We start from the raw sequence: 19,403 nt of genomic DNA, 5'->3' as shown, positions 1-19,403 counted from the left end.
GCGGTGGAGTGGAAAATTAGTCTCCAAGTTAACTGTGTGGACTTAGAAGGTGATGCTGATAAATGGATATGATTTTTCTATTTCCCAGGACCTCAGCTGCCAGGTTTGCCCAGCAGTCTTCTCATACAGTGCTGCTGAATGTTTTTGGAGGGGCTGGAGAAACCCCTGCACCAGCCCCTCCCTGGCTGCACTGCCCTTACACAACTTCTTCTTTCTTGATCCTGCCATGATGCAACAGGATTCGAGCATGACTGCAGGGAATGCGGAGGCTGAGCTTTCTGGCAACCCCCTGTAAAAACCTTCAGCCTTCCCAGAACTCCATTGGGTATTTCCTGCCATGTGTTACTGAGGTGGGTGATCTGTCCCACTGTTATGAAGCATTTGATTGGAGGATTTGTGCAAACCTATTTCAGTCCCCTGGAGTGTGGAATCCTGCTGGAAACACTCCTGCTTTTGAGAAGTCAGTTTAGGAGCATTCCCATATTGAACAATCCATGTGCAAGCAAATACACATGGTGGTGTTTTTTGTTTTAAGTGAAACTGTTCCTGCACACCTGAGCTCTTCGGGTTTCAATCTCAACCTATTCTGCTTTTTCAAGGACGGATTTGAAGGGCTCCATGTACTCAAGCGCTGTTCCTGTGTTGGGTGAGTGAGGCGAACTGCAGCGTGACACATGGCCATTTTTAGGCTGGGTGGCTGTTACCAAGCCACCAGGCTGTCCCAGCCTCTCCTTCAGGCCGCAGGTTTCCTGGCTCTGAGTGCAGTGAGGCCAAATGGCAGCGTGGAGGCTTGCGATGACAGTGCTGCCTGTGTGCATGTGGCAGGCGCGTGTTGGCACGGCTCTGGACGGCTGGAGGCTTTGCTGCCCACGTGGCACACACGTGAGCCCGCTTCCCAGATGGCTGTGGCTCAGCCCGGCCACGCCATGCCTGGCATTTTGGCTGCTCTAATTCTGGAGCCTGAGAGATGGGAAGCCAGGCGCTGGCTGGCTGCCCCCTGTGACCTTGCACGTGAGGAGGAGCCGTGGGGCAGGGGCAGCCGCTTCTCTTGCTGCATGGGAAAAGTTCTACCTTCCTATATCTGAGCTCTGGGACATGCTACTGGCTGGGGAGCTGGAGGGCTGTTGTCTCCCTGCTGTGCTGCTTGTGCACCAGCTCAGTCCCTTGCTCAGGAGAGTTCTGACTGCTGCAGTTTGAATGGCACTGGAGTGACCTTCTCACAGTCCCTGTGACTGCCCTGCTGGAAGCTTTTCCATGCTGCTGCTGCTGCCTCCTTGCTAGATTCCACCTGGAGCCAAGCTGTGCCCCAGATCCCTGCTGTCCTTGGTGGCCCCAGAGATAAGCACCTCTGTCTGTTAAATGTGGGCACTGCTGTTATCTGGGGGTGATGTGGGCACAGGAGCTTAGAGGAGAAACAAAGTTCTCAGTGGTAGCATTTACAGGGGTTGGGTAGACTTTGGTTTTGTGCCTTACTTTGTTGTGGTTTGTATGATTTGTATTATTTTAAAAAATGTATCTTACCTCTCTAATTAGAGCTGATGCCCTGTGGGTCTGCAGGTTGTCTGACCAATCTTGACAACTCCAAACACTTCACTTGCTCAGCTTCACTTCATCACTTTCCTGTGCACCAGCTACTCTTAATGGTGTTACAGCCCTGGTAGACCACAGTTATCATTGATAATTACCTTGCAAACCATAATTCCCACTGATGCAGCCTGTGCTTCCTGCTGCTCCATGCCATTGCTCAGTCAGCATAGCACGAGGAAGCTCTATTCCCTTATTACTCAAACAGGTTATTCAACTAATTGTTACTCGCTTTACTTCTGAGGAAAGAGAGAAACTGAAGAGTGCTGCCAGTTTATTGGTGGCTCAGCTTCACTTAGGGCTGTTTGGATGCTCTGGGAAGCATGCACTCCTTGGAGCTGTAGCAGGATAAGAAGTTCCCACTCCTTCCTGCTGCCTGTTATGCTGCAGCTGAGATGTAGCAGCTGAAATGGGCTCAGTGTGCTTGGATGGACAGTCATGCTCCATTGGTTATGTGATGAGTGTCTGGAGCAGGCTGAGGAATAACAAGCCTGGTAGTCAGTTCTGATGCTTGATGGAGCGCAAAACTGTTTAACCTGCTGCAGTGCAGCTGCCCAGGCGTGGATCTGCCACAGCTTTGCTCCCACATGGCTGCTCCTGAGCCTTGGCTGCTCCACAGGGTCATTGCTTGAGTTAATGTGTCTCAAGAAATGCTTACCTGCCATTTTTCTTACTGCACAGCACAGTGCTAAATCTTTTGCTAACCTGTGTGGTCACTCTTACAGGGAGGCTTTGCTTTGATTTAGCAGCTCTGCATCTCCAAAGTCAGGCTCCTGAGTGAGCAGGCAGGCAGTCTGCAATCCTCCCATCAGTGTGGCTCTGCTGTAGAGGTGATAACCATTCAGGTTTCCCTGGTGTTGTGCAGAGCCTGGCACTAGTGTCCTGCATGCTGCTGTGCAGCTGGTGACTGCTGCCCTTGTCTGGTCTCATGTGAATGGCTGCAGGCAGCTGGAAGGCTCTCACCCATGCAGCAAACTTGCCTTTCTCATCAGGGCATTCTGGTAGGTGTGCGTCTGTGTGTTTACCTTAAAGAACTTGCATTTACTTAAGTCAGTGAGAGGCTCAGCAGAAGCCACGTGGCCAAAAAATACTTCTCTCCAGCTGAGTATGCACACAATGTGGAGTATGTAAAACACAGGCTTTTCAAGTGCTGAAAAATGCAAATGCATCCCTGCTGTGGTCCAGATGATGATGTAAGATTTTGGATTGCTAGTTGTCAAATGCAGGATTAAATTTGAGGCTCAAACTGTGTTTCACCACGTATTTCATCTGACTGTGTTTCTGGAGGGCCTGGTGAGTTGAAAATTGCTTTCTGTTTCAGAGGAAGGCTTGCTGTTAGCTCAGTCACACCTGCAATTGCAGCAGAGCCACTCCTGTTGGTTCTCATCAGCACTGCTTAAAGAGGATGCAGTCAGGGCTGTGGAGGTGAGCACTTTGCTGTTGTGCTGTTGGAGTTCAATTTATTTATTTTTCAGTTGAATTTGGACAAGTGAGCTCTCTGTGAGAGGCTCAGGGCTGATAGCTCTGGCTTTTATCTGCTGGGCAACAGAGGGAAGATGCTGCTCAAAAAGCTTTGCTTCCAGGAATTCAGACTCACTTCTGACACACAGTACTTTACTTTGTAGCTTCCAAGTGGGCATTCCTCTAAATGCTCCATCTGAAATGTGTAATTGTGTTCAGTTTTGTGCCAGAGAAAAGTATGGTGCAGCCTGAGTGCTGTTGCAGCCCAACCGTAGCTGTGGGCACTGCAAACTATTGTCAGACATAAGGAAGCTAGAAACAATTGCTTGCTCTTGAGAGTGTGCTCAGAGGCCTTTGCAGGAGATGCAAGTGGGCATCTTCTATAGAAATGTGGCCAGCACTCCATTAAGGTGCAGATCATCTTAAGATCTGAACTCATCATTCTGAAGCCTGAGGCACCCCTGCTGATGCTAGCTGTGAGGATGAAGCCAGGGAAGGACGTTGAAAGCCCTCTGAAAACCTTGGGGAAAAGGTTTCAACCTCCATCTGGCCTTACCTTCCCACCCTGTGTTCTGCTGTGCCCTGTATGTGCTGGCTTTAGAGAAAAGCCTGAGTGTTTGTCCCAGCCTGGGTACATCTCTTGTGGCCTGGAAAAGGGGACATATAGGACAGGCTTGTGTCCCCAGCAGGTGCTGTGAGCAGCATGGAGGTGCTGGGCAGGAGACCTGGGCTGCTCATCCCTGCAGCCTTGCTGTTCCCTTTGCCCAACAGACCTGGCACAGAGAGCTGCACTGAGGAGCAGGAGCAGCCCAGCCCCTCTGATTCCTATTTGGAGGTGTTATAGTTGTATTGAAAAGGGATGGTTAGGGTTTCACCTTGAGAGGTCACTGAACTCCCACACACAGCTCTTGTTCTCCCTCCTCAAATGAAGAAGGGGAGAAAATACCGAACAGGACTTAAGGGGTGAGATGAGGACAGGAATGTCCCTCCCACGGATGTTGTTCCTGAATGGATCCTGTGTGGGCATCCCACAGGCTGAAGCTCTTCAATCCCTGCTCCAACATGGACCCTACAATGGAGCCCATCCTTCAGGAGCAACTATGGTGCAGGGCCCACCAGGTGGCAGCTCCCCCAGGCCTCTTCCTCCCTGCAGCTCTTCCCCATGGGCTGAAGCTCTGGATGGGCCCTGCTCCTGTGGGGCCTTGTGAGCCATACCTCCTTCAGTCCACATCCACTGTTGTACCATGGGCTCCTATGTGGCTGCATGTGGAAATCTGCTCTACTTGGTGCCCATGGGCTGCAGGGGCAGAGCCTGCTCCATCACAAGCCTTTCCTATGCTGCAGGGAACTTCTGTTCTGTGACTGGAGCGTCTCCTTTTCTCCCTGCTCACAGAGGCTTCCCTGCAGCCCTTCACTACCCAACCCCTGCCACATAAACCCAATGCAATTACTTAAGCACAGAGCTGTGTTTACAGCACTCCTGTGGGTCTGGCCCCAAGCTGTTTTGCACACTGCTTATCTCAGTGTTGCTGTACCCCCATGGCTTAGATGCCTCAGTGAAGATTGTTGCATGGTGAAGGTTGGCAGCAGTGTAACAGAAGCAGATTCTCTTGCTTTGAGTCAGATCAGTTACAGCTGCTCAGTCCGACCCTGAAATCAGCTCTTGAATCTTTGACCTTCCAGTAATAAAATCTAAAAGGAAACCCTGTGATTTCCTGGTTTCTCTTTACAAGCTGAGAGCCCTGCTGTAAGGAACCCATGTAATGGTTTTGTTTTGTGTAGCTCCAAGTGATGCTCTTGGTTACGAGCCAGGGCTGAGCGGCCTGCCCTGAGCACTGCATCTTGTTCCCATCAATTTTCACTTTGCATCTGTGTGGGGCCAAACATGGGTCAGGATCATACCAGAAATCCCCTTTCTGGAGCCCTGGGCCAAAAGGTAGGCTGTGCAGCATTGCAGGTGTCAAGGGGCCTGATTGCTGGAGCACCATGGAAGCCACAAGTATGAATGGGTATCCAGAGTGAGGAGTCACATTTGTAAATGGCAGATCCAGGAGTGATTTTCAAAACAGATGATCTGGATGAAGCCACCAGTTCTGAAAGCCCCAACCCCTGTGGCTGGAGGTGCAGGGCTTGTATCTGTGAGGCTCTGCGGTGTTTCCACATGGAGCACATCTGCCATCAGAGTGTATGGCTGCCTGACACTGTCATGCTGACACAGAACAGCCCTTCCTGGGGAGGTACATGAGAAATGGGTGTATTTCTTTAACACGTTTCAGTGCCACAGCAGCCCTCCCTCTGCTCATATTACTGGGGGAAGAGGAAGCAGCAGGCAGTTTCAGCTAGAATGCAGTGCTTGGCTTTGTGTGCTCTGGGCTGTTTGAGATGTTCAAGGTGTGAGGTTTGTGCTCTCAAGTTAGAGGTAGCCTGGCATGGCCCTGGGGCAGGATCCTGTGCACAGAGGTGCGTCCTGGCGGCTCCCCAGCTGGTGTTGGCTTTCATGAGCCTGCACATACCCCAGGGGACACTTTTCAAGGGGAACAAGCAGCTGAGAGTGATAGCTATTCTTCTGGGAATCCCTGCTGGTGGTGTGCTGCCTGCTGTGGGGAAGTGTCTCCTCCTTCTCTAGGCATGGGAGACCACTGCTCTGCCACCTGGGAGCTCATTTCACATTTCCATTGTTAATCTCCTGCCTCACTGTGCAGTGACTGAAGCACTGTTAAAATCAGCTGGTTTTTATTTTGGTAACAGACTGTTTCCTTGGGGAACATGACATTTCTCTTCCATCTCTGGGTGCAGCTCTTGGCTCTTCTTCACACTGCTGTGTCCAATGCCAAGAACCCACTGAACCAGTGCCTTTGTAGCAGGAGCCCAGAGCTTGTGTGTGGAGAACCACAAACTTAACACATTTAATAATAGCGTGTATGATAATGCATAATAATGCAGTAACTTAAATATACCTGTGTGTATTTACTATAAGTGACCTTGGAAAATAAGACAGCCTTTGGCATCAATCCCAGGCCATCAGAAGGTAGGTATGTAAGGGGAGGGTGCTCCTACAGGACAGCACTGGCCTGTGTCTCGGGCAGACGTGTCTGCAGGCATGTGAGCAAGGGTGTCATACCATAAATCTCAGCTTCTTCTCAAGCGTGGCCGTCCTTACTTTTGGATCAGTCAGTCCCTTCTTCCTCTGTCTCCTGTCTGAAGGTACCATGCATTTCTACTGCATGCATTTGATTGCTTATAGATGTAGTGATCTACGTGGAATGGGGACCTTGGACTAAATTGTCCTACTGGTGGAGAACTTCAATGCAGATTTGGATTTCTGGGTTTTGGTTACTCTGTGCTCAGGAGGACAAGTGAGAACATCAATGCTGTCTGTGTGGAGAGTACCTCTGAATTTGCACTGTTCCCTTGTAGTGATTGCATGGTAACAAAGATCTGCTTGTTTTTCCAGGGAAGGGAATGAGCCGGGGGATTCTATGAAGATCACATATGGCGAGTTGCTGCGTAAAGTCTGTCAGTTTGCTAATGTCCTCCGTAACCACGGTAGGTGGCTGGAGTAAGGGGAGTGCTACGTACTGGGAAAGTGTTAGGCCAGCTTTTAGAGATGGGATCAGTTTTTTGCATGGTTGCTAACCTATTAAATGCAACATGCTTCATTTCTCTGGCTGCTTCCATAGCTGTGGAGGAGGGTATGTGCAGGTTTACTCTGCAGTGTGTTCTTGCACAGCTGTTTCTAGCTCTGTGAAAGCTTATCAATGCTTCCGGCTGTACAAGGAAGGAACTTGTGCTCAAATCTTTCTCCTCTGGGATTTTCCAACTAGCAGTGGGTTTCTGCCTCTTTCTGAGGACTGAATGTATCTGATCAGAACATGCAACAGTCATTGCTGCACATTCTGATCATTGCAGCAAGGTTACAAGAACTGTAAGGCTTGAAAGGCAGAACAAGAGTTCAGTGCCCCTGGCCAGTCCGGAGCTCTTTTCCTGGTCATTACTGGCATGATGCTCCTTGCGTTTCCAGTGTCTGCCATAGTGCATGGGCACTGCTGGGGGATGGCAGTGAAAGTTCATGCCTGTGGGCACTGCTTTGGCCTGGAGAGCTGAGGTGTCCCACCCAAGCTAGCTCAGCTCTAGCTCCAGCTGAAACTTTACTGTGTGTATATAAACACTGGCTTAAAAGCATTAGCTTTCTTCTATAGCCTGTTCCTTTGGCATGATGTGATCATTTTGACAAGTGACACATTCGTTTTCCTTCCACAGGTGTGAAGAAAGGTGACCGAATTTCCATCTACCTGCCGATGATCCTGGAGCTGGTCATAGCCATGCTTGCCTGTGCCAGGATTGGAGCCATCCACTCTGTTGTGGTAAGAGCAAGCCCTGTGCATTGCTGTTCGGGAGCAGCTCTTGGTTTGGGGAGAGTGAAGGAGAGGAACTGGAGGAGCTGAAAGGATGGATGCTGACCATAAGATGGATGGAAACTAAATGTGGTGCGTCCTAGCCCTGTCCTGCACCTTGGAATGAGCTCCTCTAGCTCTTTCCATCAGTGTGCGGTGTTATCATTTACCATGGGATAACAGTGCAACTGTGGCCATTCCTTTTGTGTTGCTTGCTAACTTGGTTGTGTGATCTGCCAGTTTGCAGGTTTCTCAGCAGACTCTCTTTGTGAGCGGATCCTTGACTGCGGTTGCTCCCTCCTCATTACAGCAGGTAAAACATGCTTCAGTGCCCCTGACCATGAGGTGTTTCTCTTGGCTGTCTGAAAGGTCTGTATTTTAAAAGCCAGTTGTGCGTGGAATTGGAAGAGGAAGGGGCAGCACTGAGCTGCTGCAAGGCCGATATGCTGCTTGTAGCTGTGCTTGAGGACTGCTTTCCTCTTTGAATGTACTGTGAAGCATCTAAGCAGCCCGCCCACTTTGTCCTGTAAAGCATGATGTCACCAGCTGCTAATAGCATGTTTCCCAACACTTCTCATCCATGTTCCTCTTCAAAATGTGCCAGATGTTTGCAAGATGTATTGTTCATGGGCCAGCCCAAATTTGAGGGATTCCCTCTCTTCCCTATTTCAAGGAAATTCCTATCACATCTTTCAGCTTTGTAAAGCAAGGGATCAAGAAAGTGGCAGTATTTGCATGTAAACCCAATGCATTTTCCAAAGCTATGTTTTCTGAGTTAGCACTGTTACTGTTAATAGGCATGGCATGGAAGGGACCCATTAAATACTGTGATGTGTGTTCTGGCCAAGTTGGATTATTCCCTACAGAATATTCTTAAGAGACTTTTCAGGTCAAATTTGAACCTCTCCCAGGGAAGGAATTTCACCATTTCCCTTGGCATCTGTTTCTCTAGGCTAAAAGGGCGTATTAGGAAACCTTTCCCATCAGCTGCTTGACTGCTTTCCCTCCTTCTGGCGCACAAGTTCTACTCTGACCTCCTGAAACTGCCTGTTGTTTCTAGCTGTCCCAGGCTGCCTTGGCTGCAGAGCCTCTCTCACACTATCCTTACTGTTTTGCAGATGCCTTTTATCGAGGGGACAAGCTGGTCAACCTGAAGCAGATTGCAGATGAAGCCCTCCAGAAGAGCAAAGACAAGTAAATTCGGATTCTTTTGTGAAAGGGCATTTGTTGGAATTTAGCCCTGCACAAATGGGAATGTGGATTTTCATAGTGAAAATGGCCATGACCAATGGTGGATCTCCCAGTGCTGTGGGAGGGAATAACACACCTTTGTGCAAGTTGTGAGCAGTCTGACACTGTATTGCGCTGCATCTTAATGATGGAGCTTAAACTTTGCCCAAAAACCACTTGCTCAACAATAATGAAATAAATCAAATTTTCAGCTGTGGGAGGTGGCTGTGTCACAGCAACCAGTACTTCAATTGGTATGTGCCAGTCTGTGCAGGATTAATGCCTGACTCCATTTCTTCGAATATGTCTTCACTGCAATACTGGGGAATCGTAAAGAGGGGCAGATATTACCATCACATTTTAAAGAAAGGGAAATAAACATGATGAAATGACTTTACCAGACTTACAGTCACTGTCATGCTGGAGACCACACCCAGATCCTTTCACTTCTATGCCAAAATGTCGTCTTCCAATTGCTCTAGCTTCTGCACTGACAAGACACATGCACATCATAATAATGGATAACTTTACTTGGGGAAAAAACACACAGATATTGGTCATGACTTCTTTGTAACCTTTTGTTTAGTAGGCAAAGTATTCCTTGCTTAGTAAGTAAGAATAAAGGCAATGTGTTTGTAGAGAAGTGTTGCTAACACTGTGATTTTGCATTCAACTTGTTAGATCAAACATGCAAATGTAGGGCAGATAGCCTGAATGATAAAACTTCAAACTCCTTAGAAGTGTTTTCAAGTCTTTTGTTTGTAGAAGCAGTTACGTGGTAGGACAGAATTACAATTTAAAGCTGATGGAGTTAACTGATGGAGATGATGTGTTCGTGCCTTGACAGATCAGAGACAGGATGCTCTGCTAGTCCCAACGAAGAGACAAAGCCCTGCTCTTTTCCCTGATGTATAGTCTGGTTTTGGAAGTCTTTCCCTTCTCTGGAGCTCACAGCCGATCACTCCTAGGGATGGGAGCAGCTGCCTAGTATCTCGTGGGTGCTGTGGGAGGTCCTGCTCAGATTCACAGACAGGCAAATTAGGGATTTGTAAGGCAGTGAATCATGAAAGATGCTTGTGGAATCCTTCCTTCTTCTTTAGGAATGATACACGTATGGTTTACCTAGTAATACCCTGTTAAGTTTTGCACAGACCTTTCCTTTTCTCAAGTTCTTCTCCTGTGCAGTGGCATTGCTCATGTCCCGCAGCAATTCACGATATGCCTGAGGTTTGTGTGGCTGCATCTGCAGTGCAGATGGGAGGGGAGGTGATGAGGGGTGAGATGTGCAGCAGGGCCTCCCTGTGCAGCTGTGTCCAGGCTGCCCTCCTGTTCCCTTGCTCCCAGCAGTGCCAGGCAGCAGAACAGCTCCTCCCAGTGAGCTACTTGTGAGGGTGTGCAGGCAGCATCCACTCTGGCTAAAGAAAAGCAGCTCAGGGCCTCAGCTCTGCCTTCAGCACAGCTCATATAACACAAAGGGCAGGCATAGCCTGAGCAGCCTCATCTGACAGCTCCTTCCTCCTTACAGGGGCTTCCCTTTGAAGAAGTGCATTGTGGTGAAGCACCTGGGACGGGAGGAGGTAGCAGCGGACGGGGCATGCAGCCAGTCTCCTCCTCTCAAAAGGCTGTGCCAGGACGTGCAGGTAAGCTCTCAGGAGACTGGGAACTGGGGGGGAAGTTTTTATTATTTCCCCCCTGCCACCCCCCCCCAGCAAATTCAGTGTGAAACCACTGCCATGCTTCTCTCGATGCTTCTGTTTTATGACTCCTGTTCCTGCTTTCTCCCCTGCTTGCTGTTGTTGCTTTGTGAGTGGTACAAAGAAGGGTTCCTTTGTCTTTCCCATATCCCTTCCTGCTGCTTTCTTTAACACCATCGCTAGCTGCCAACCCACAGGGCTCCTGATTGCACAGCAGGGTACAGCTTCCACAGCTGGAAGCTCTTAGGACAAGGACAAGATACTTGCTTCCCTCTGGCCACTGAAGGATTCTTCCTTTTCAATCCTGTATCTGTCTTCCATTTTGTGCGAGGAGCGATGTCTTCCTGTGCTATAGCTGCAACAGTGGAAACAGAAGAGAGAAACAGAAGATATGTTCTTGTGCCTGGCTTCAGGCTCCAAGATAACAATCAGAAACGCTGGGAATAGTGCAGTCGCGGCGTAGCTGGCACAGGAACCGTGTCAGCTGCTGGGGCTGGGGCTGGGGCTGGGGCTGTCCCTTGCAAATGAAACCAGATGGAAGGATGTGGGCCAGAGACATGGGGTGAGATGGGTGAGATGGGGTGGAAGGAGGAAAAGGTGTCAGGGAGCCATGGCTTCCTACCGAGCTCCCGAGGCTGTGCACAGTCCTGCTGCACAGCGCAGCCAGATACTGCCTTTGTCTGCCTTGATGGGATGCTTCTGTCACCACCCAGTACTAACAGCACACTCTGTGTCTTGCAACGTTATCTTCTGTCCCTAAATGTCTGCCAATTAATTCACAGCAGTGCATGGAATCACCCCCAGGTGCTGGGGTACAGCCTGGGCAGGTAGCTGCTTGCCCAGAAGTGGGTTGTGTTTTGGGGTTGTGTTTGACAGAGCCTTGGGCTCTGCTTTCAGAAGGATGGTTGGTGCACATCCCTGGCAGCAGATTGTGTCTTTGGGTTACCTTTGCTTGTTCAGTTGTGTTAATGATACTGGCGTGTTGTGCAGCGTTTGCCAGCCTGGCCGTGTTACATTGAGCTCATTTGCCTGTCTCTTACTTGCAGTGGGGAGCTGCAAGGAGTGTGAAGAGTGGAGTTGGGCAGCGTTTCTGTGCTGTGTTTCCTGGATGAGATGCTATGGTGAAGCCTATCCCTATGCTGAGTGCTGGGGATGTGAGGTTATTGAGCAGCCATCCAGGCAGAAATGGAGTGGGGCTGCCTCTTACCCTTTGGTTCTTGTTTGGACACTTTCTTAAGGATCACTTTCCCCTTTGAGTGCATTTTTACTGCTCTGTTGGCTTTTGTAACATTTGGGCGGTCAGTGCACTGTGTCCTGGTATGTGCTGTTGTACTCAGCTGGCTGTGTGCAGGAGGGGCTCTGAGACCTGCACAGAGGTGATGGGCCCCTAGAGAAGGCAAACTGGGCCACAGCTGTGCTCAGAGAGCACATCCTGGCCTCGGCCCCGGATCAGAACTCTCTCTAGCCTGTCAGGTCAACATGCCACTCTTTGCCTGCAAAGCCTGGTGTGGATCCTCCTCTTCTCAACTTTCACACCCTCTTTGTGGATTTTTAACAGGAAAAAAAGACTGAGAGCTCACAGAGACTCCATCCCAAGGTATTTACGTGTAGTGCTGTCTTTCTCTTCTCGGCACTTCCCCTCTGTTCCCCCTTTCCGCCCTTTCTAACTGCACTGAATCTGCACAGCCACGCGTGCCCTGCTAACTGCGTGACCAGCTGCTGCATGTTAGCAATAGGTGCCACCCTCTGCTTGGCTGCAGACATTAAGTGTGCAGCCCTTTGCCCAGCAGCACAAGGGCAGCAAGTGTGGCTGGGATCCTGCAGTGGCTGTGATGACCTCTGGAATCAGGGGGTGAGATGTGTGTGTGTTGGGACTGCCTGGCTGCCTTTTGCTTCCTCTTCACAAAGGAGCAGTCCAACCCTCTCTGTTCTGGTGGCAGCAGGATGGCTGCTGAGCACAGCCTGGGGTCAGCAGCTCCAGCTTTGCTGCTGGAAACAGATTGGTTTCTGTGAAAACACCTGGATGCATGTGAGTGTGTTTGCAAGGTGAAACTCAGAACCAGTAGGACTTGCTGCCAGCATCAGGATGACGTTTCACCTCTACAGGCAGTTCTCACAATGTGCTTCCCATCATCACGGGGCCAGCAGGAACCACGGGCAGCTCCCCAGGCACAGTGGTGTGCAGGGCCAGGAAGCCTGCAGCCCCACAGACCAACCCAGCGCCAAGGCTTTGCTCACCTGACTGAGGATCTGCAGTTACAGGGCTTGTGTGAATTGAACACAGGCCAGCCAGCACGTGTCCTCTGATAGAGCACCAGGAGAGCCAGGGTTTGCACACTTGGATGGGCTTTTTTTAGCATCACTATGTGACTTTTTGAGATTCAGATATTCTCTGGTACCTTGGCATCAGCTGTCCCATGGCGTTGTGGTTGGACTTGATGATCTTTGAGGTCCTTTCCAACTTGAGTAATTCTATGATTCTATGGCCTTGCTGCGTACCCAAGTGCAGTCCAGTGATGGGCAGGTGCATGCTAGCTCCCATCCTGGCTGCGTCAACTCTCAGACCTCCCTGGATCAGGACATCCAGCTCTCAGAGACTGCAGGCACCTCTGTCTCTGCTGCATCTTTTAGCTCCAGGTCTCCTTCCTTTCTAACCTGGTAGTGTAACTGTAGGACAGAGGCAACATGCCCTGCTGTGTGCACTGGTCTGGGTGCTGCCAAGCAGGCCTGGCCTTGGGGGCTGTGTGCCATGCACAGGTCTGAGCTGCTCCGTGGGACAGAGGAAGTTTGGTGCTAAAACTTAGTGATCTGTGCAGGAGAGATGCCAGAAGGCAACAGATAGGCTGGTATGAGCTGAGCATGGATGTGTTCAATGCAGTGCCTCGCTGAGAGCTTGCTGATGTGCCACGCTTATGGAAATTCTCTCCTAAGTAAAACCAGGTGCCGTGGGCTTCTGTGAGAGCTTTCAAAATGGGCTCAACTGCGCAGTGCTGTCAGTGAAGGGGCAGAGGAGCTGATGTTCCTGTACCATGTCCCAGAGCTGTGTGCAGCAGAGTCCCAGCGCCTCCAAATGGCCCACGCACATCTCAGGGCTGCAGTGCATCACTGCCACCCCGTGGCTGCTCTGTGCACGGGGGTGCTCCAGCTGAGGAAATTCTGGGGTACGTCTGCTGCCCTTGGGCTGCTTTGTATAGCTTGCAGCTATGAACTGTTGGGATCCATTGCGTGGAGGAGGTTCCCTGCCTTGGTGAGTGCCAGGAGCAGGCAGCTGCTGTATCTGCTCAGCCACGGAGTTCCACCAGAACCAGAAGATCCGTATGCTGATGTTTCGATCCTGCTTTGCTGAGGTGACATCCCACTGTTTGCATCTCTACTTCTTGGACCAAAGGCACCTTCCAGTTCTGTTTGCTAACAAGAAATTCTTGTACAAGTGACTGCTAGATCCTGGGTGACAGCTTGTGGACACTGCACAGGCTATGCTGCACAGTGGGCCCTTGTTCTTCCAGCTGATGTGCCTCTGATGAATCCTCCATGTGCTGCAAGGCTGGAAATCAGTGTGCCTGGCTTTGTGGAGATGTGGGCAGTGCAGCTCTGCTCTCAGTCTGAGGAGCTCAGCTGTCCCCACGCTCCTCCAAGGAGAGGAGAGAAGGTCCATTCTAGAGATGGTGCCAGCCAGCACAGCTCTCAGGGTGATCTCAGTCCCCATGACAGCCTAACCAGTGGGTGCTGGTAGCCCTGTCATAGCCTTGGTACCCTTGATGGGAAGTTAGTGCTGGGTGGTTCAGCATTGGAGGAGCCATTTCTCATCAAGATAGTTGTCTTAAAATTGGGTATAACAGATTTTTGGGTCTGCAGAGGCAAGAAGCCTGATGTGTTCCTCTTGGTTTTGTGAACCCCATGATAACAAGACCCTGCAAGATGGATGGGACTGGAGGACGTATGGCTGTGCCAAGGCTCCTGGTTTGTTTGTTTTCAGCTCAGTGGCAGTCCCTAGAGCCAGGGAGGGTCCTGTTCTCTATGAAAGTGCAGAGCAGCCGCAGCTGCTCCTGAGTGGGGTTTGTTGGTGTTGGCAGTGGTTTGGAAAATCTGCTTGAGGTCTTGCAGGAACATCTTGACTGAGAATTGTAGCTCTGATGCACGATTTGCAGATCTGGGCAGAAGCTGTGCCATGAATACCTGCCTGGATAGGCCAAGAGGGGTGACAAGGTTGGGGCTGCAGCCACTTGTCCCCTCTCTTTGTGCTTTGTGGAGGGCCTGTTGCTAGTCTTGTGCTTTTCTCAGATCCCCTGGGATCCACGCATGGATGTGTGGTGGCAAGATCTAATGAGCGGTGCCAGCACGGAGTGTGAGCCTGAGTGGTGCGACTCAGAGGATGAACTCTTCATCCTCTACACAAGTGGCTCAACTGGGAAACCCAAGGTACGTGTCCTACATAGCTTGCTGCCCTGTGGGGATGGGCTGAACCAGAGCAACCCCCCAGTGACAGCGTGAGGAAGGTCCTGCTGCCTTGGAGGAGGGGCTGTGTTTGCCATTGTGCTCAGCTGCTGTTTAATCTCAATGAAACAGTGATGCTGAGGGCCTTGGTGGGAACATGACCTGATGGTTCTGTGCCTTCTCTTTTCAGGGTGTGCTGCATACGGTGGGTGGATACATGCTTTATGCTGCCACTTCATTTAAGTATGTCTTTGATTACCAGCCTGAGGATGTCTACTGGTGCACAGCTGACATTGGATGGATAACAGGCCATTCCTACATCACTTACGGACCCTTGGCAAATGGGGCAACTAGCGTATTAGTAAGTGCTGGATGGCCATTGGGTGCCTGTCCTCTAAGAAGTTATGCATGGTGGTGCTTTGCTCTGTGAGGAGCACATCAGGATTTGCTTTTCTCCCTTGTATGAAGCCCCATTGTACCATCCATGCCATGCTGTAGCATGCTATGGTCTGTGAGGAAGGATGGTATTCCCCAAAGAGGACATGGGTTGCTCCTTAGTGGCAGAGGGGATGGCTAGGCTGTGTGTATAACTTCCAGGTAATTTGTTTTTCAAATGCTTACATTTCTTTCTCTCAGAAGTGCCAGCCTTGTGTAAACAGGCATCAGGACAACTGCAAGCTAATGTGAAAGCTGGATTGGGAGCCAGAGAGTAAAGTTGTTGCTGCTGGCACTAATTTGACAACTTGCATTTAATTCCTGTACCCGTATCTCCCTTGACAGTGTATGGCTGTAACTTGTATACACATCAGGAACCAGAGGCTTGGGTCCAAGATTCCTATGTGGAAAAGCAAGCAGGAAAATATGTCATGCTGGGAGAATTGTTTTTAGGGTTCTTAGTGCTGTTGGCTGTGGGTCTGTCACTGTGTTTGAACCAATCACCCTGTGTCACATGGGCAGTGTCATTTGGGCTGGTGGGACTGCATCACTGTGATAGCCACCCAAGTGTCCTCCCTGCTAGGATGTTTTAGGGGACATTTGCTAGGACACCTGGGGTGAGAGAGTGCGAAATCCATCCTGAGGAAGAAGTAAGAAGGGTCCTGAACTGGTTTCACTGCATGGTGCCCCTGGCATGCCTCTAAGATCACACAGGAGTACAGCTGCTCTCAGCTCCTCTTGCTTGAGGAAGGGCTGCAGGTCGTTGCGGGGAGATGGCAGTGAGGAACAGCTGTGTCACTGCCCTGTCTCCCACTCAGTTTGAAGGTATCCCCACCTACCCGGACGCTGGGCGAATGTGGAGTATCATTGACAAGTACAAGGTGACCAAGTTCTACACGGCACCCACAGCCATCCGGCTGCTGATGAAGTGTGGGGAGGAGCCTGTCAAAAAGTGAGTCAGTCCCCAGCAGCACAGGGGTCCCTGGCACCAGCACAGCTTCCTCTCTGAGCAGCAGTATCCCACCGTGTTGTCCAAACAAAACAGGATCTTTGGCCTTCAACCCAGAGATTTGCACCCCTTCAGTACCTTCAGTGTGGCACCCTGGAGCAGGTCTTTTTTCACTGTGAGCTGCAGCTGAGCTTCAAGGCTGCAGGTTCTCCCCTGCTTCCCCACCCAGAGCTCACAGAGGGGTGTTGGGCAGAGGGCTTCTCTGTGCTGCAGCTTGGCCCAAAGAAGGGAAGGAGCAGAGCCAAGTGGGAGCTTGGAGCAGGAGGCAACAAAACCACAGGGGTTTCCCTTCTTCCTTCCTCCATGGGAGAGAGCTGAGAAGGGACTGAATCATTGAAACTCCAAATATATTTGAGAGGCCTGGGGATTCCTGCAGGCTCTGCAGTGCCACAGGCTCACAGCTGCTTTTCTCTGCGGCCTGCTGAGCCCCTGTGAGCCCCCTCCTCTCTGCAGGCACAGCCGGAAGTCTCTGAAGGTGCTGGGGACTGTTGGGGAGCCCATCAACCCTGAAGCCTGGCTGTGGTACTACCGTGTGGTGGGAGAGGAGAGGTGTCCCATTGTGGACACGTTCTGGCAGACAGAGACGGTGAGTCCTCACCTGGGAGTCTCCGGGACTTCTCTTTTCTTTGTGCTCCCAGCAGGCAGTGTGGTGTCTTTGCAGGTTTCCCGTAATGTTTCTTTGGTGCTATGGGGATTAGTTGTTCTCCTTGTCTAGGAGCTCTTCCCAGCATCTCACATAGCCTGCAAGTGTTGGTTCCCCTTCTCACCCAGGGCCTCAAACAGGCTCCGTGGGGAGACCTTCTCAGAAGGGTTCCTGACAAGGTCTGCTCTGAACCCTGTTCTCCCTCTCTTTATCATCTCCAGCAGCTCCAAAGCTTTGTGCCCAAACATGGACTCCCTCTCCCCTGCTGTACCCTTCCCCACAGGCTGCCATCATCTAATCTCGTTCCTTTTGCCCCTCTTCTCAGGGTGGCCACATGCTTACGCCTCTCCCTGCTGCCACTCCCATGAAACCAGGCTCTGCTGTGAGTATTTCTGTTGCCCTGGCAGGGAGGGCTCCTCATCCCTCTAGTTTGCAAAGTTTGAATGCCTGGGCTCATATTCATGTCTCCTTGCTGTCTGGTCTCCATGGCAGACGTTCCCCTTCTTTGGTGTGGTCCCTGCCATCATGAACGAGTCGGGGGAAGAGCTGGAAGGAGAAGCAGAAGGCTACTTGGTAAAGAGGGGCTGATCTTCCTCACCCTACCCTTGTCTGTTCCCTACGAGCTCCAGGACGTTCTGGGTAGTGTATGCACATCTCTACTTACACTGGATCCCTTGGGTGGTAGGAGCTCCCTTTACTGCTGTAACTCGCTGTGAATTTTGTACCCTGAACAGGCTGGTTAAATGATCCATAAAGGCTCTTGCATGCATGAGCATGGCAGGAGGGAGTGGAGAGGCTTTCTCAGTAGCACGAGGCAGTAGCTGTCTGAGTGTCATCTTTTATGGCCACTTCTGCAGTATCTCTGTCATTGCACAGCACTGCAAAGACTGAGCTACCTTCCACTAGCAGGATAAACAGTTTATAGGATCATTAAGCGGGGGAGGTAGAAAGCAGGTATTTGATAGATACCTTGACCCTTGAAAGAGTTCTTCAGAGTAAAGCAGTTCTTTCCATGTCCCCAGGAGCTATGAAACGGTTATGCTGAGCTAGCAAGCCCTGGAACAGTGTAGGAAGTGCTCAAGCTGGCCAGCAGTACTGTGGGTACATAGAGGTGATTTAGAAGCACTGACAAACAGCAGAGGCCGCTTGGTTAAGAGCTGACCACTGACTCAGGTCTGCATTTTTCACTGCAGGTATTTAAGCAGCCCTGGCCAGGAATAATGCGCACTCTGTATGGAAACCACCAGCAGTTTGAAACCACGTACTTCAAGAAGTTCCCTGGGTACTACGTGACAGGTGACGGTAAGGCTGTCTGGGCAGTGTGTGGGTGCAGAGGCTTGGGGACAGCAATTAAAATCTTGCAGTGTCCTGGCCTCAGGATCCCTTATCAGTTGCTCCAAGAGCTGGCACTACTTCCTCATGCTGTCATTTCTGGCTATTTTTAGGTTGCAGGAGAGATAAAGATGGTTATTACTGGATCACAGGGCGAATTGATGACATGCTGAATGTTTCTGGTAAGAACAACTTTTGTCTTCAGTGGGAGCCACTGTGCTTCCTGATGATAGTTAAAAGAGCCTCTTTGCTTTTATGGGGAGCATTTCTCCATGTGTGAGACTGCCCAGCAGCCTGTCCTCTAGATGGGTCTAATTGCTGGATCAGGTTTATTTCCCAATCAGACGTGCCTGTGACTTTGTGATTCTGAATTAACTCCTCCAGTAGCAGTGCACTGGAGGGAAGGAGCCTTCTTCAGTATCTTTAGGCAGTTCCTCAGCCAGCATACATGCACTGTGTTGAAGCATGCAGTGCCAAAGGGAAGCACAGACATCTAGGCTGGGCAAGACCTTGCAGTCTCTAATCCAACATGTAGCTCCAGGTAGGGTTAACATCAAAGCTGGATCAAGCTGCTCAGTGCTTTGCCCCCAGAGATGGGGGTTCTCTCTCCTCTTCTGGAGTTGTAGCCTGGAGGTACTCATTGCTGGCTCTGAGATGCTACTGTACTTTTTTATCTGCATCAAACTAGATCTCTTCATCTGACAAGCTAGATCCTCACCAACTGGTGATTTTGGGAGTTGGTCACCTTCCTGTGGTTTTCTGTGACAGCAGTCCCAGAATATCAGAGTGTGGGTGCAGGAAGTATACAAAAGTGAGTTGTGCCCCAGCCTTGTGTTGGGAAGCTCTGTTTCATTTCTTCAAAGCAATGACCTGGAGCAGTGCAGGTCCAGCCTGTTCCTCCTCAGCTGACCTTGTGGGCAGCTCTCCTCTTACCAAATCCAACTCCTTCTCAGCCTGTGATTTGTTTAATCCTGTGTCTGTGAACAATTCACAAAGCTGTTAAAGAAACCTAAAGGTGGGAAGGAGAAGCCAGGGGAGGTAGCCTCACCCTGCAGCCTGACCTCATGTGAGTGATGCCTGGCAGCCCTTTGGGGCAGCCCACAGCACTGCAAACGGGTTTGAGAAAACAGCTGGAGAGAGAAGCAAGTGAAACTAGTCCTCTCAAACATGCAGCTTAGGGCTTTTTA

General features: G+C 50.6%; 1 protein-coding gene across 12 annotated transcripts in view; it reads left to right on the top strand.

Moving 5' to 3' along the window:
- ACSS2 (acyl-CoA synthetase short-chain family member 2) overlaps positions 1-19,403 on the top strand; it is a 31,850-nt gene that overhangs the window by 9,670 nt on the left and 2,777 nt on the right. For 4 of the 12 annotated variants that reach the window (XM_040650799.2, XM_015296791.4, XM_025142423.3 and 1 more), the window contains 14 exons: positions 6,500-6,591; positions 7,306-7,409; positions 7,680-7,752; positions 8,558-8,633; positions 10,195-10,309; positions 11,922-11,960; positions 14,645-14,782; positions 14,988-15,158; positions 16,051-16,184; positions 16,695-16,827; positions 17,210-17,266; positions 17,377-17,457; positions 18,078-18,186; positions 18,330-18,398. In XM_040650799.2, the coding sequence (XP_040506733.1) occupies positions 6,500-6,591; positions 7,306-7,409; positions 7,680-7,752; positions 8,558-8,633; positions 10,195-10,309; positions 11,922-11,960; positions 14,645-14,782; positions 14,988-15,158; positions 16,051-16,184; positions 16,695-16,827; positions 17,210-17,266; positions 17,377-17,457; positions 18,078-18,186; positions 18,330-18,398 (1,391 nt within the window). Of the gene's footprint in view, positions 1-571; positions 3,010-6,499; positions 6,592-7,305; positions 7,410-7,679; positions 7,753-8,557; positions 8,634-10,194; positions 10,310-11,921; positions 11,961-14,644; positions 14,783-14,987; positions 15,159-16,050; positions 16,185-16,694; positions 16,828-17,209; positions 17,267-17,376; positions 17,458-18,077; positions 18,187-18,329; positions 18,399-19,403 lie in introns of those variants that run through there. The other 8 variants (XM_040650801.2, XM_015296792.4, XM_025142424.3 and 5 more) reach the window with 5 other exon arrangements.

Source organism: Gallus gallus, chromosome 20 (genome assembly GCF_016699485.2).
Source record: "Gallus gallus isolate bGalGal1 chromosome 20, bGalGal1.mat.broiler.GRCg7b, whole genome shotgun sequence".
NCBI classification, from domain to species: domain Eukaryota; kingdom Metazoa; phylum Chordata; class Aves; order Galliformes; family Phasianidae; genus Gallus; species Gallus gallus.
This window is presented reverse-complemented; position numbering and strand designations above follow the sequence as displayed.